Below are 16,146 nucleotides of genomic sequence, written 5' to 3' on the forward strand. Positions count from 1 at the left end.
TGCGTCATCTTCCATTTATCCCCTATTGAGGAGAGCTGCCATTCATTATACTCACGTGGGAATGTTTTACGAGTCTTCCTACAATTCATTACGACAACCAATGACGGCACTCCTTCGTATACAACAGCATCGTCAGGGAACAGTCTTATATTGCTAGTGCTACTGATCCCATCTGATTAACCGTCTCTCCTAAAACTCGTCAGGCGCATTTTCTCCGGCAGATATCTGCAGCTTCGTTTTTGCACTGCGTAGTTGGAGTCAGCCCAAACAATTGATGCTCGTCACGTCTTTCATGCGCCGCCCAGTGACAACAAAAAGCGTCGGTTTGCTTTCCATTGCAAATAAAATGATTTTTAAGGGAATTTTGTGTGCCCATTCGATAGAGCGCTCCGAGACTAGTCTAGATTCGTTTCACTGATACGTATTAACAGGACGAGTAAAACATGAAGTATAAACAGCAATCCAGCAGCGACACTATAGCGCTGGATGCTTGGCGGTGGCAGTCAGCTTTGGGTCGGGGCAGTGCCGTCGCTGCTGGAATACTAACTATTCTTGTTGTTATACTGTCCCTGTTAATACATAGCCGGCCGGTGTGGCCGAGCGGTTCTAGGCGCTACAGTCTGGAACCGCGCGACCGCTACAGTCGCAGGTTCGAATCCTGCCTCGGGCATGGATGTGTGCGATGTCCTTAGGTTAGTTAGGTTTAAGTAGTTGTAAGTTCCAGGGGACTGATGGCCTCAGATGCTAAGTCCCATAGTGCTCAAAGCCATTTGAACCATTTGTTAATACGTATCAATAAAACGAACATCAGACTAGACTAATCAGGGAGCGCTGTATCGAATATGCGTGTAAAATTCCGCATGATAAATCATTTTGTTTGTAATGGAAAGCAAGCCCGCCCGGCTAGCCGCGCGCTTTAACGCGCTGCTTCCCGAGCGGTAAGACGTGCCGGTCCTCGGCACGAATCCGCCCGGCGAATTAGTGTCGAGGTCCGTTGTGCCGGCCAGCCTGTGGATGGTTTTTAAGCCGGTTTTCCATCTGCCTGACGAATGCGTGCTGGTTCCCCTTATTTCGCCTGAGTTACAATGTGTCGGCGATTGCTGCGCAAACACTGTCTCCACGTACGCGTACACCATAATTACTCTACCACGCAAACATTTGGGGTTACACTCGTCTGGTGTGAGACGTTCCCGGGCAGGTCCACTGGGGGCCGAACCGCACAGTAACCCTGGTTTCTGTTGGGGCGGGGCTGGGGTGGATGGACTGCTGTGGCCTGTTGTGGAGTTGTGAACTACTGAGGGCTATGGCGGGACTAAGCCTCTCCGTCGTTTCTAGGTCCCCAGTTAACACACAGTAGAAAGCAAACCGACGCTGGCCGGCCACTGTGGCCGAGCGGTTCTACGCAATTCATTCCAGAACAGTGCTGCTGCTACGCTCGGAGGTTCGAATCCTGCCTCGGGCATGGATGTGTGTGATGTCCTTAGGTTAGTTAGGTTTAAGTAGTTCTATGTCTAGGTGACTGATGACCTCAGATGTTAAGTCCCATAGTGCTCAGAGCCATTTGAACCAAACCGACGCTTTCTGTTGTCACTGGGCGTCGTATGAAAGACGTGACGAGCATCAATTGTTTGGGCTGACTCCAACTAACCAATGCAAATATGCAAATACGAAATTGTAAATATCCGCAGAAACAGCAGAAAAAATGCGCCTGACGGCTCATAGGAGAGAAACCATGTATAGTTTAAACATTAGAGGAACAATTACGCTTCTTTGTTAATTCTGTTTCTATGGAACATTCAACGTCCAGTTTAACTACTTGTTGCTATTAATCAAATATTCCTCCAGCGTTTATTTTTACAGATCATCCATGCTATTGCATATAGGCGGAAGAAATATTCATGTTCACCTGCATCTATTGTTTGCAAGATGTCATGTTTGAACCAAGTAAGCTCTGTTCTCGGGAGCGGTTTCTTTCTGAATCCTTGCCGATTCTATGAGATAAGCGTGTTTTCTTCCAGGAACGTTAAATGTTTGATCTTAGAATATGCTGTAGGGTTCTGCAACAGACGGACTTGAGTGACAACTCACTTTCATACTATGCAGCCGATGCGTTATCCTTTATGTAAATTTGTAAACAGGAGTTTCTGTACTCCTGGTTGGCAGCACGCGATGCATTGGCTTTTACTCGCGTTAGAAAGACGCTTATTCATTAAAACAGGTTCAATTTAATGCACTAATCTGCCAGACTTCAGACTATTGTCATTTTCGTAGGAATTTAATGTTGTCGGCTGAAAGGCAATTTGCAATCTCCTACCACTGAAACAGCTTTCTTATTCTACGATTTAAAGAAAAGATGCCCCATCGATATCCAGATCACTGAACTATAGCGCTGGATTATCTAGACGCGGATGGAGATGGGCATCCATGTTAAGGAAAGTGAGTTAGGGTAATCAGGGAAAACTAGATTACTATTCGAACCACGCACCTTAGAAGTGGAGATCATCATATAGTATTCAGCTGCGAATAATATACAGTCTAAATAAATAAGAAAACTATTGGTAATAAAAATAAACAAACTATGCCCTTAAAATGTCGAATCCATTGCGCAACTCTGGATTGATGTCCTTAAGGAAACAGATGACTTTTTTTTTCCTTTTTCTGGAGCCACAGTGATGTAAAAATTTAGAGAAGATGTTTTCGCTATTTAACTGCATATAATGTGTTTATTATTCAGATTTTGGCCTTAGGCCCTTTTCAGCTGTTACAACGTCTAATTGTCCGACACAAATCGAACAATTTTTGACGTTGTAACACTTGGGTATGGCCTAAGGCCGCAATCAAGGTCGTGAAACAAACGCATTATGTACAGTCAAATGGCGGAAATATCTTTTCGAAAATTTAAGGCATTTGCTAGAGATTTGCTGTTGTTATGAAGAGAAAAAGAAGACTGCACAGGATGGACTAGTGTGGAGAGCTGCATCAAACTAGTCTTTGGACTAAAGCTCACAACAGCATCTACATAACATGGAACGATTGTGTCATGCTATGTTCTCCAAAGGATCTCAGTATTTCTGAAGGAATGTCATATGCTACAGAGCCTTATTTTGATCCCTTTGGATACTGGTATCAGTGGGGAAATGTTTCTAGTTTAGAGTCAGCATTCAGGCAACCTGTTGTGAAATAAGTTAAAATAGCATAAAAACCCCACAAAATGCATAAGAATGTACAGAAAAGTAAGATTAGCTTATTTCATCAGTATATTAGCAATTGAGTAATAACTAGAAGAGCTTTGTGTTTGTTCAGAGGACATCTGAACATTACATAACCACTGGATTAGAAACCTTAACTATTGAAGATTAAACTCTAGCATATTACGCAAGTAGAACTGATATGAGAAAAGGAGAAGTTGTTGCATATGATAAGATAGAACACAAGTTCAAAAACATCAAGACAAGTAGATTTTTTAGTGAACAGCCCATAATAATGTGTGCTTGTGAATTAATATTGAAAAATAGTTCACTTTTAATTGTAACTATGTAGATCCCCACTGGGGAATTCTTACTGAACTGTTAAGCTATCTGTCAGACAGCAGCAAGCAGTTAATAGTATGTGGTGATTTCAGTGTAGTTTTTCTAAAGGACTGTTAAAGAAAAAATGATCTGGAAACCTTATTTTGATCCTGCAATTTGATCTCACTAATTTACTTTTCAACATATGTGTATAAAGACAGTAGGACCTTGATTGATAATCTTTTCTTTGATGAAGCTCAAAACAAGGAAAAAACAACTGTATTCCTAGTAACAAAAGCTTTCTCTCTGTGATCATGATGCTTAGTTAGGATAAGTAAGATAGTGGTTAGAATGTGTCCTTAGTGGAAACCAGATAGAATAATTACTGAATTCAGAACAGATGTTTTTAAGAGTACATAAAATTTGATCTATTCTATGATAAATTCACATCATCATTTGAAAATAGCTGTCTGCATAAGCTAATCAGAAAGGACATCAAACTGCCATGTAAAAAACCATGTTTCACTTGATGGATTAAATTACGTGAAAGGAAAAGGGAAAAAACAAGTAGAGATCCTGCAGTAATTGCACATTACAAAAACTGCTCAGAAATAGTAGGAAAATTATTTTAAAATATCAAACAACTTGCATATTATATCAGAAATCAATAACAACAACAAACTTAAGGCTATGTGGAATGAACTAAAAGACAGGACAACAGGCCACAGACCAAGATAACATCACTATTGACTCAATGGAATGGATGTAAATGATCAGTCACAGATAGCAGATATGTTTAATAATAATTCCCTACATTTAATAGAAAATATACAGATAAACAGTTCAAGAGAAAGTCACAGCAGTACATTGAAAAAGCAACTCTCATAAAATTTGATCATATGAATGTATCACCAATTTCTACTTCCAAAATTAAGATAATTGTATTTTCTCTCAAAACTGAAAGCTCATTTGAATTTGATGGTGTTTCCAACAGAGTGTCATGGATTTGTTACCATGTAATAAGGCCTGTTTTGTGTGAAATACGATAAAAAAAAGGCCATGCACCACAAAGGAATTATTTAAACAGAATGGAAATTGGTAGATGTGATGTACGTTTACCGACAAACAAATTATTACAATTTAAGAAAGGTTGGGTGATTTATATTAGGAGCATGAGCTTCACAAATTTAGCAAGTCAGTAATACTTTGGTCTACCCCTGCCCCTTGTGCAAGCAGGTATTTGGCTTGGCATTGACTGATAGAGTTTTTGGATGTCCTTCTGAGGGATATCAAACCAAATTCTGTCCAATTGGTATAATTCTGAGCTGGTTGACCCTGCCCATAATGCTCCAAACATTCTCAATTCTGGAGAGATCCGGCAACCTTGCTGGCCAAGGCAGGATTTGGCAAGTATAAAGACGAGCTGTAGAAAATTTTGGCCATGTGCAGTCATGCATTATCTTGCTGATATGTAAGCCCAGGATAGCTTACCATGAAGGGCAACAAGACAAGGAGTGGAATAATATCAATTTAGCATTGTGCTTTAAGGGTGTTACAGATGGCAACCAAAGGGGTCCTGCTATGAAATGAAATGGCATCCCAGACCATCACTCCTATTTGTCAGGCTGTATTGAGGCCAACAGTCAGATTGGTATCCCACTGCTCTCTGGGGCATCTCCAGCATGTCTTTGGCCAGGAATCTCATTGACTGAAGTAAAAATAACTTCAATGATGAGGCCTGCTTCAAATTGAGCTCCAGTGAACGGCAAAGATATGTGTCTGGCAATGCCTCAGGCAGCAGTGGGGTACAAACCTAACTGTCACCCACCTTATGGCCTGACAACCAGGACTGATGCTATGGGCTGCAATTCCATTTCATAGCAGGAACACTTTGGTTGTCCCCCATGGTATTTTTACAGCATAGCAGTACGTTAATAATATTCTGTGCTCTGTTTTGTTCCCTTCATGGCAAGCCATCCTAGGCTTGATTTCAGCAAGATAATGTCCATCTGCACACAGTAAGAGTTTCTACTACTTGTCTTCATGTTTGTCAAAGCAAGATCACAGGAACTCTCCCCAATTGTGATCATTTGGCATATAATGGGGATGGCCCTCAAATCAGCTTGGGATTTTGACAGTATAACATGCCAGTTGGACAGAATTCAGCACAATACCCCTTGGGAGAGCATCCAAGAACTCTATCAATCAGTGTCAAACTGAAAGACTAACATGTTATTCATTTGCAAAATTTGAGTAGCTTTTTTTAAAATAAATCATCCAATTTTTGTGAATTGTGATCATTTATTTGTCTGTAAATGTACCTCACAACTAACGATTTCCATCCGATTTGAATAATTGCTTTGTGGTTTATCATGGGTATTTTTTTAAGAGTGTATATGATGCATCACCAATAACAGGCATTTTTCCAGAGAGATTGAAATATGCGATTGTTAAACCCCTCTGAAAGAAAGGTGATACGAGATGTGCGAATAACTATTGACCTGTTACACAACAATTTAAGGAGGTAATGCATTATAGAATAGTACCACACATGAACAACAAAAATATCCTCAGTTAAACACAGTTTGGATGTCAGAAGAATTGTTCAACTAAGAATGCCATTTGTGTGTTCAGTCACCAAATTTTACAAGCACTAAATAATAAAATACCACCAGCTGGATTTTCTGCAACCTATCTAAGGTAATTGGCTGTGAATCACAGCATTCTCCTAGAAAAACTGAGCTTTTATGCAATTGATGTAGCCAACCAATAGACAGAGTCCTATCTAACTAGAAGAATGTAGGCCGTTTTATCTAGTGATTCAACCATTGTTGAAATCATCTATGGGTTCCTCAAGACTCAGTGTTAGAGCTACTATTGTTCCTCATGTATGTGTACCATCTACCAACTAATATACAACAGGAGAAATTAGTTCTCATTGTGGATGACACTAGTATTGTAATCAATCCAAGCACTTGTACAGCAACAGAAGAAGTGGTGAACAATATTTTTATTAGTGTCATTGACTGGTTTTCTGTGAGTGGTCTCACTCTGTTTTAAAAAGACAGAACATATGCAGCTCTGCATATCTAGGGGTACTAAACCAGTGGTAATTGTAACATGTAGTGAGAAAATAAAAAGTAGGGAAGAAGCCTAAAAATTTTTCATATTGATGAGAATTTAAACTGGAAATAAACACATTTTGAAACTCATAAAACAGCTTAGTTCAGCCACATTTGCACTTAGAATCATTGCAAGTCTTGGGGAAAGATAAATCAGTTATTTTACATATACTGGGTATTTTCATTCAACAATTTCACGTAAAATAATGTTCTGAGAGATAACTCATCTTTAAGAAAGAAAGTCTTTATTCTTCATTGTTCAGAAATGTACTCTAATTATAATCTGGGGTACTCACCCATGGTCATCCTGTAGACATAAGGCGTCCGTGAAAAATTAAATTAACTAACTATCTAACGTAGGACTTGTATTGTATTGTATTGAACTGGGGACCTAGAAATAACAGAGAGGCCTTGTCCTGCTGTAGAGCTCAGTGGTTCACAATCCCACAACAGGCCACAGCAGTCCACCCGCCCCATCGCAAACCTAGGGTTATTTTGCGGCTCGGCCCCCAGTGGACACCCCTCCTCTCCCCCTCCCCGGGGAACATCCCATACCAGACAAGTGTAATCCCAAATGTTTGCATAGTAGAGTAATTATGATGTACGCGTACGTGGAGACAGTGTTTGCACAGCAACTGTCGACATAGTGTAACTGAGGCGGACTAAGGGGAATCAGCCTACATTCACCGAGGCAGATGGGAAAGCATCCACAAGCTTGCCGGCACACTGGAGCTTGACACTAATCCATCAGGAGGATTCGTGCTGGCAACCGACATGCCTTCCCACTTGGGAAGCAGTGAGATAGAATGCATGACTAGCCGGGCAGGCTAACTTAGGTCTTAGTGTAGACCTTTTTACGTTGCACATTTTTGGCCCTTCTGTTAAAATATTTTACTGCATGGCAGCATCTTGGGTGTTTATTTTCCTCTGAAATAACATTTGAAATGATTTTGCAGTATTAGCTCCGTAAAAGCACCACTGTCATTGTAGTTAAACAAATTCTGTTCATCAGGTAGAGTACAGCTGTGTTCTCTATGATGGTATCATTTTATGTAGTGTTTGTCACCCAACCCATGGCAGTACCAGCTAATCTACAGCTAGTTTAGTTTGCTGGGCAGTTGTGTTTTCCATGGAATCACTTTAGGCAGTTATTCACTCTTAGAAATGATGCTGCAAGCAAATCAAGTGTAACTATTCGAAGAAACTGAGTGGAATTAACTGTGATTTAATCAAGTCCTGTAACAGTGCATACTGTGTTTTTATTGTTACATTTTATGAAATATCTGTATGATAAAGAGTGCACTCAGACATCTCTGTGAAAGTAAATTTAGCTTTTGCAGGCTTGTGAAGTAAGGGAGGAGCAAAGCAGAGAATCATGTATGTATGTTTGTGTATATGTATTTATTTTACATGAATTACCCTCTTGAATATATATTGTTGCTGCACTTAATTAAGTGACTTCGTGCTGATAATGTTCATTACTGCATCTCTCTCTCTCTCTCTCTCTCTCTCTCTCTCTCTCTCTCTCTCTCTCTTTCGCTCTCATCCACACAGAACCTTGTGTTTAGTGGAGAAGGAGATGAGTAGTTGAAGAACTGAGATGCTTGAAAAGGTCCACAGAATAAAGTATGAAAACAATTTTATTTTATGGTGGACTCTTAGATACTTGGAAGCATCAAAGAACAACATTAATAACTGTAATAGTAAGTAGAACTGTAACTCTTTTCACAGCAGACAAAAAATACTTATTTTATGCTTTTCATTGCAGTGAACATGGAGATGACACCAGAAATGGTGAACCTGTCAAATTCAACCAAGACTTTGTTTTGTGTCCAGTTGAGAGCTACGGAAATCTGGTTGGTAAAAGATTATGTGAAATAAATGTTACTGAATTTTTATTTCAAATTAGTTAAGAGCCATGGCTTGTAGAATTAATTTCAGTTTTTTACTGGTATTGCTAATTTCTGGGGTGCAGAATAAATATGTGAATGTTGTTCTTGGAATAACAGAACTACATGAACTGCTTTTGAACTGCTTTAATCAGTTGTCATGCACTGCAAGGTTTAATTATATAATTCACCATCCAAGAGCAAATGTGTACTAAATTATTTGATCAGAATTTGAACTCAGATGCTTAAAAATGTTTAAGCCAGCTGATTGGATGTGTCAGGAGATATATTCCCCTCCCCAGTGTTTGTTAAGCAGTGGTTGAAAATAACATATAGTACTAATTGGAGAATTATCATCTAGAATCAATGTATTTGTTAAATAACAGAATCTGTATCTTTGTAACACATTAATTTTTTACAATCATTGCTGGCCCTTGTTGCATGGTCTTGGCATCACTTACATTCCATCCTACTTATGCATTCTTCATGATAACATTGACTTGAAGGCAGTCACCCGACGGCAGTTTTTCAGTTTTTGCAGCTTGTATCAGACAGTGATTGTAGATACTGATTGGTGATATTCTTATTGAGTTCTGATGTGAATTAAGATACATAAGTGCACTGTAGCTTTTTGTGATGATTCCTATTCAGTGTGTGGCAATCCAGATTGAAAAGGTTCAGTTTTTATTTACTATTACTGTTCACTGATATCTTCCCTTTTGTCATGTACACAGCCACCACCTTTGTGAATGTTGTTTTTAGTGTATCTAATACACTGATAGACTTCTTACGGTTAACCATATGAGAACAAGCTGCCCTTATTGTGCAAGGAGAGGTCCTCATTTTTCCTATGTATTCTAACTAATTGCACAAACAAGAGAACTCAGATTAAGTTCCTTTACTACAGTAAGTAATGATAATCAAAATACAGAGATGATCTTGTCATTATTTTCATAATCAACTCTATACAATGTTGAAGTTTTACCAATAACTAGACCAATGTAGATGAACTACCATATCTATTTTTCTAGAAATTGGTGTTAACTTCTGGGAAAAGTAAAGTCCTGCAACTGTAACTGAACAGTATTCTGTCAAATTCATGAAGAGACAGACTGGCTGTGTTGCTACACCATTAGTGTCAGAGATGGAAACTTGTTCCCCAACATATGTTCTGATTGCCCCACACTTCCCCCAGTGGGTTCACTAGAATTTTTGATACATTTTTTTTCATGCTGTTTGTTTATTAGTTCATTCTTAGCATTTGCAGCTGCCTATCTTGTTCATCTTTATTCCATCCATTTATTATACTTTATGTGTGTTAATTTTACTCTTGAATTGTCTCCCTTTTCTATATCCACCTTGTTTCTCTTGGTATCTCTCACTTCCATCAAAGGCACAATGGTTGCTTCTGTACTATGACCTCCTCCTCTATCTAATGCCTTTTACTTCATATTTTGCCTCAAATGGTGAGCGGCCCTTAATTTGGGGTTGGAGTGAACTGCAACCCTCCCCTTGTCCATCCTCCACTAACCTTTCGTTCTGTAGCTGAGATTGATATTATATATTGTGATGTGTTTATGTTGGCTGTACAGGGAATTGAGTTTCCCCTTTGTGAATTTAACAAATTATTTAATGATGATGTAAATAAAATAGAAAGAAACTTCCACATGGGAAAAATATATTAAAAACAAAGATTCCAAGACTTACCAAGCGGGAAAGCGCCGGCAGACAGGCACATGAACAAAACACACAAACACACACAGAATTACTAGCTTTCGCAAAAAAAGGACAGGTGTACACTCGCACACACACACACACACACACACACACACACACACACACACACACACACACACACACATATCCATCCGCACATAAATTATTTAATGAAATTTTCCTTTTTATGTAGTTGAAATGTGTCCAGCAGTAGTACTCCAAGTGACATTAATAAACACTGAAATGGAAGTACACTGACAGAAAAAAATCACAACACCAAAAAGGAGTAGTGTGACAAACAAAAGCTGGAAGATGATGTCTATTCCAATTTCAGCTAGTTACATAAGAGTGGCACTAGTAGCACCACAATGAGGATGCAAATCAGATTTGCTTTAAATACATGCATTATTGGTCATTATCATTAGTTATCTTTGGGATTGGAATCTATGAGTTGATAATAGTCAAGAATGCTTTGCTTTTAAGGTGACAAAGACACCATTACCAACACCTCATTGAGTTTGAATGAGGTCATGTAGTAGGGCCATGAGAAGATGGATGTTACTTCTGCAATATTGCAGAAAAACTTGGCAGGAGTGGAGCCACTGTACATGATTGCTGGCAGTGGTGCTCATGAGAACATACAGTAATAAGAAGACGAGGCTCTGGACAGTGACATGGCACTATGGAGAGGGAAGACCATCATGTTCGCTGTATGGCTCCAGTGCATCATGTTGCAGCTGCAGCAGCAATTTGAGCAGCCGTTGGCACCACAGTGACCCACCGAACTGTTACAGATTGGTTACTTCAAGAACAGCTTGGAGCCAGACACCCTGTAGCGTGCACTCCACTGACTCCAAACCACTGCCAATTGGGGCTTCAGTTGTGTCAAGTGAGAGTTGTTGGAGGGCAGGGTAGTGGTCTGCTGTGTTTTCTGATGAAAGCTGGTTCTGCCTCTGTGCCAGTGATAGACATGTTTGTTAGCAGGAGGCCAGTTGACGGTCTGCAACCAACCTGTCTCCGGTCGAGACACACTGGACCTACACATCATGGAGCTATGGTCTGAGTGCAATTTTGTATGACAGCAAGAGCACTTTTGCGGCTATCCCACACAGCCTGACTGCAAATTTGTTTGCTGATCTGGTGATTTGACTTGTTGTATTGCCATTTATGAATAGCACTCCCTGAGATGTTTCCCAACTGGATAACACTTTCCCACAGCCCTCTGTTGTAACCCACATGCTCTACACAGTTTCAATATGTTGTCTTGGCCTGCTTGATCACCAGATCTGTCTCCAGTCAAGTGCGTTTGGGAAATCATTGGACAACTCCAGTGTCATCCACAGCTAGCATTTACCGTCTCTGTATTGACCGACTAAGTGCAACAGCCATGGAACTCCATCTCACAGACTGACATCTGGCACCTGTACAACACATTGCATGGACATTTACATGCTTGCAGTTACAATAGTTATTAATGTATGAGCATTCCAGATTTGCTGTGGCTTCCCTCGCATTTACATTAACCTGTGCTCTTGCAATGTTAATCACATAAATATGTTACCTGGGCAAATGTATTCCCAAAATTCCTTTACCCCACATTAATTATTTTTTGGTGGTGCAAGTTTTTCTGTCATTGTATTTATTGGCAACTAAAGCTTTTTCATTTATGAGTTACCATATGCCATCTCTGTAATGATGGATGCAGTCCACAAAACCTTCACTATTCACTAGGACCTACTGCAACAACTGAACTGTAAAGTCATTAAAAATGTTTGCAGAATTTATTTAACAAGACCGGTCTAGAAGGACAATTTTCTTATTCGCTTCTGAAACTAGAGAAGGAGCACAAATCTTAAAAAAGGTTCACAGCTTTGGTCTTACTCACCAGCTGTATGTGAAAGAATATCTAGTGTATGATTAAAAAAAACTTGTATGTTTGGATTCTGGAAACAAGGAATCTTCTGAGTATTACTGGATTGTCGAGTCACTGCTTGGTAGACCAATTTCATATTAATTAAAGATACAATATTTTCAAAATTTTGTACATGGCTGCACGTTCAGAGACTGTGAATAGTTACAATTGGAGGGGGGGGGGGGGGGAACCTCGGTCACTATTTTTAATGAATTAACTATGTTTCAACATTGCTAGGAGCGTCTTCTTCAGAATTTAAATCAAAGAATGGTCTATAACATGGTCACAGAATTATGACTAGCCCATTTGCAACCTGTAACTGCGTAAGTGATGTGCAGCACTTAGTGGCTCTCCATCACAATTTTTTATCTTAAATATCTTTGTGACTAATGCCCTTTTGGCATATTTATTATTTTATAAATGACATATAAGTACTGCCAGTCTTTCACGATGATTCGGTACTTATACTCCGTATCATATGTTTTTAGTCATAATTCTGTGACTATGTTATAGACCATTCTTTGATTTAAATTCTGAGGAAGACGCTCCTAGCAGTGTTGAAATCCAGTTAATTCATTAAAAATAGTGACCGAGGGCTGTTTTCTTTCAACCAATACAATATTTTATTTGTTTTTTGTTTTTGTCTTAATGCCCAGGAACAACAAGTGTGTGAGTTATGCAACTTGGATTCTAATAGTCCTCTTTCAGTTTGCCTACCACCTCCTCCACATGCTCAGCAACAGTCTATCCTATTTCATATTGTTGATTTTTTGTAACATTAATTTAACAAATAAATGTTTGATAGTATTTTCTTTTTTTTTTAAGAGAGGAATTATTGGCATTTCTGGGGATGTGTTCACAATTTTAAAAGCTGAAGAGATAGGTGTTGTGCTTTTCAAGTGCTATGTGCTTCTTGTAATTCCTGTTTAGCAGCCATTGTGCAAATGTCCTGGGTATAGTCCAAAACATCTTTGCAGTATTTCATGCACTGAAGGCATGTAACATGGTTTATGGCAGTCCATTTGTTGGAAGAGTCGCCATCGGATGGTAATGGAGACATTTTGGGTATGACCTGCCAGATTCACTTCTCTCTTCTCTTTCCTCCTCCTCCTCCTCCTGCTCCTCGTCATCATCATCATCATCATCAACAACAACAACAACATTAACAACAACAACAATAATAACCACACAAACATGACACTACATTGTATACAGACTCATTACACTAACTACATGAAAAAGTTACAGCTAACACACCAATATAGCTAGCTGCCAAAACGAAGTAAAGAGGGGGCAATGTATGTGAAATGTCAGGGCATCCCTCAGGATGAGGAAATAACCAAACGGACATGCGTAAGCTGCCGGCCATTTGTCACAGGTCATTTCTTACTTCACAAAACAACAATCTTTTATTGCGCAGGTACCAAAAACACTAATAAAACACAAATGATTCAGGTAATTATTCCAAAATCCCTTCAGTTGAACCAATAGATGATTAATCAGTTAATTTAAATGAATGAAATGTACCCTTTTAGGAAGGACTAACAAGCACATAGTATAATCAAGTACATCTCAAACATGCACTTAGAGCTGGGCAAACAATGACAATTTGAACAGTTGGTTGGCCAAACGAGTGCTTAACATTAATGAACATACTTACAAAAAGTGTAGTAGCATAAATTCTTCAAGTCTGGTATCAACACAGATATCCAATATTTGATCAATCAAAAAGCCCCTTGGGCATATTCGAGATACAGCTGTGGAAAAATAATAAAATACGATTTAACAATCTGAGAATTACACCAATATTGAAACGATTATGTTAAAAGCCAAACTTCAAACAGGGAAAACATGGAAGGGATAGATATGTCAGGCCAGGTCAGAGTAAGATGGTTTAGAATAACAAGCACTGCTGCTTAAATTAACACCCGATTGCTACAAGATAGAAACTCAACTTATGAGGGATGCCATAGCAAACCAGGAGCCCGTAATGTCTCGGAGGCTACAGTGAGACAGAAAGCGACACACCACCCACCTGCACATACACAGCTGGTGCGGACAGGCTATACCTGATGAACTGGTGGGTAGCAGCTGACACCACAGGGCAGCACCCCCAAATTCTATGAACAGCTTGGAAGGCCAAAAACAAACAAGCAAACATATAATTCATATGTAATAATCATAGAACATATGAAAATGCTCAGAACAGGACAAGAAGCTCAATGCGAGCATGGCCCCGAGCCCCAACCAAACCTTACGTATAACAACAAGAATTTTACATTAGAAATTACTAAAAGGATTAGCCGGTTCATCTTACAATGAACTATAATAATTTAATTTAATAACCAGGAAATCACATGGTACATAGATACAATAATTTAAATGGCTTGAAAGGTAACAGGCAAATCTTTGGGGCTACAATAGTAATTGTATTTTAAACAATAAATATTGATTTTCGTGAAAGTGGAAAAACCTCATGGTAGTTATGGAACTTAATTACCCAAGTGAGCCAAGATTCACTGGACCACTATCGTTTGCTTACCACAGCAATAGAACGTTAATCAGTGTAACGCCACAATCTGCCAAAAAGGTGTATATCATGCAGGAACAAAACTTTACAACACATTATCAAGGCATATAAAATCTCTTCCTGAACTGCAAAGCTTTAAAAAGTTTGTGACAGCCTACCTCTTGAAAAACCGCTACTCTTCAATCTCATAGTTTCTTATGCAAGAAAAAATGTAATTTCTATCTTTAATTGTAGAAATAAGTTATAAATATAAATTATTTCAAAAATTTGTAATTATTAACTGTATAGATCCAATTTGTCATAAAAATTTAAATAGTGTATGTTTGACATTTGCAAAACCAATAGCTAAAAATGTTTTCTGTCAAATATCCTGTGTGCAATATATGTACTGAAAAAGAGATTTATATGGACAAATAAGTAAATAACAATTTTATTGTCATTACATCAGTCAGGGAAGCAGTAGCTTCCAACATAAATAAGACTCTAATTCGACCTCAGCGGTCACTCACACATGTAGTGGCCTAGAACATATGGCAGTTAATGTCATGTGGAACTCTCAAGATAAGCAGACATTGAACAAGTTGTAATTAAAAGAAATTTTAAAACACACAAATACGCCATCCAGATAATTCCAGATGAAGACCAAAGGGTGAATTTTATGCTTGAGGCAGTGTGATGGAGAACCAGAGCCAATCCAGGGTAGTGGGACCAACTTCAACAAGGGAGCATGCATATCAATCAAGTAACAAGTACCTTACCTCCAAAGGGCAGAACAGACAATGCCAGAAAATGAACAGCACTCCAACACCCACACAGCAACTATGCCTGGTTAATCCAGGGTAAACCGGCTTTATCGACATTGGGCCCAAGTATTGCTGACTAACACCACTCTATCAACCACCGGCCGCTTAGACAATTGTGTGCCCATAAGCTCCGTGAACAGCTCACTGTATGTCACATGTGATGTGCCTCTTCTGTCTCTCTCTCTCTCTCTCTCTCTCTCTCTCTCTCTCTCTCTCTCTCTCTCTCTCCCTCACTGTGACTGACTAACTGCCGATGTGGTCAACAACCTGTTCCAAGGAATTGCAACCAAAGTCTCAACTAGCAGGTGACCGAAGCACCATTTGGCAACTGGACAGTGATGGCAAAGATGTAAAAACAGAGAATGAGTTGACATGGCTCAGTATGCATAGATACATTTGTCTGAAAATTGCGTGAGGTTGCATCTTAGTGCAAATGAATAAATAAAATTTAGTTTTGCCAGGTGCATTGTTTTGGTGTAATTTATCAAGACATCTTCAGGGGCCTGAAACACATTCACATTTTTAATCTTATGTTGTGCTTATAAGCTACAAAAAGTTCTGGCCCCACACTTCCTTGCTCAGTATGAAAGTTTATTGTATGCAATGTGTGTGAGTGGTATTCTACTTTTCTGTTTAGACTCCATTAATGTACCCATTAATATACT

General features: G+C 39.1%; 1 protein-coding gene across 5 annotated transcripts in view; it reads left to right on the plus strand.

Moving 5' to 3' along the window:
* Positions 1-16,146, plus strand: part of LOC126273199 (cilia- and flagella-associated protein 161-like) — a 376,598-nt gene that overhangs the window by 291,323 nt on the left and 69,129 nt on the right. For all 5 annotated transcript variants that reach the window (XM_049976743.1, XM_049976740.1, XM_049976741.1 and 2 more), the window contains exon 4: positions 8,400-8,487. In XM_049976743.1, coding sequence (XP_049832700.1) covers positions 8,400-8,487 — 88 coding nt within the window. The remainder of the gene's footprint in view (positions 1-8,399; positions 8,488-16,146) is intronic.

This window comes from Schistocerca gregaria, chromosome 5 (assembly GCF_023897955.1).
Source record: "Schistocerca gregaria isolate iqSchGreg1 chromosome 5, iqSchGreg1.2, whole genome shotgun sequence".
NCBI classification, from domain to species: domain Eukaryota; kingdom Metazoa; phylum Arthropoda; class Insecta; order Orthoptera; family Acrididae; genus Schistocerca; species Schistocerca gregaria.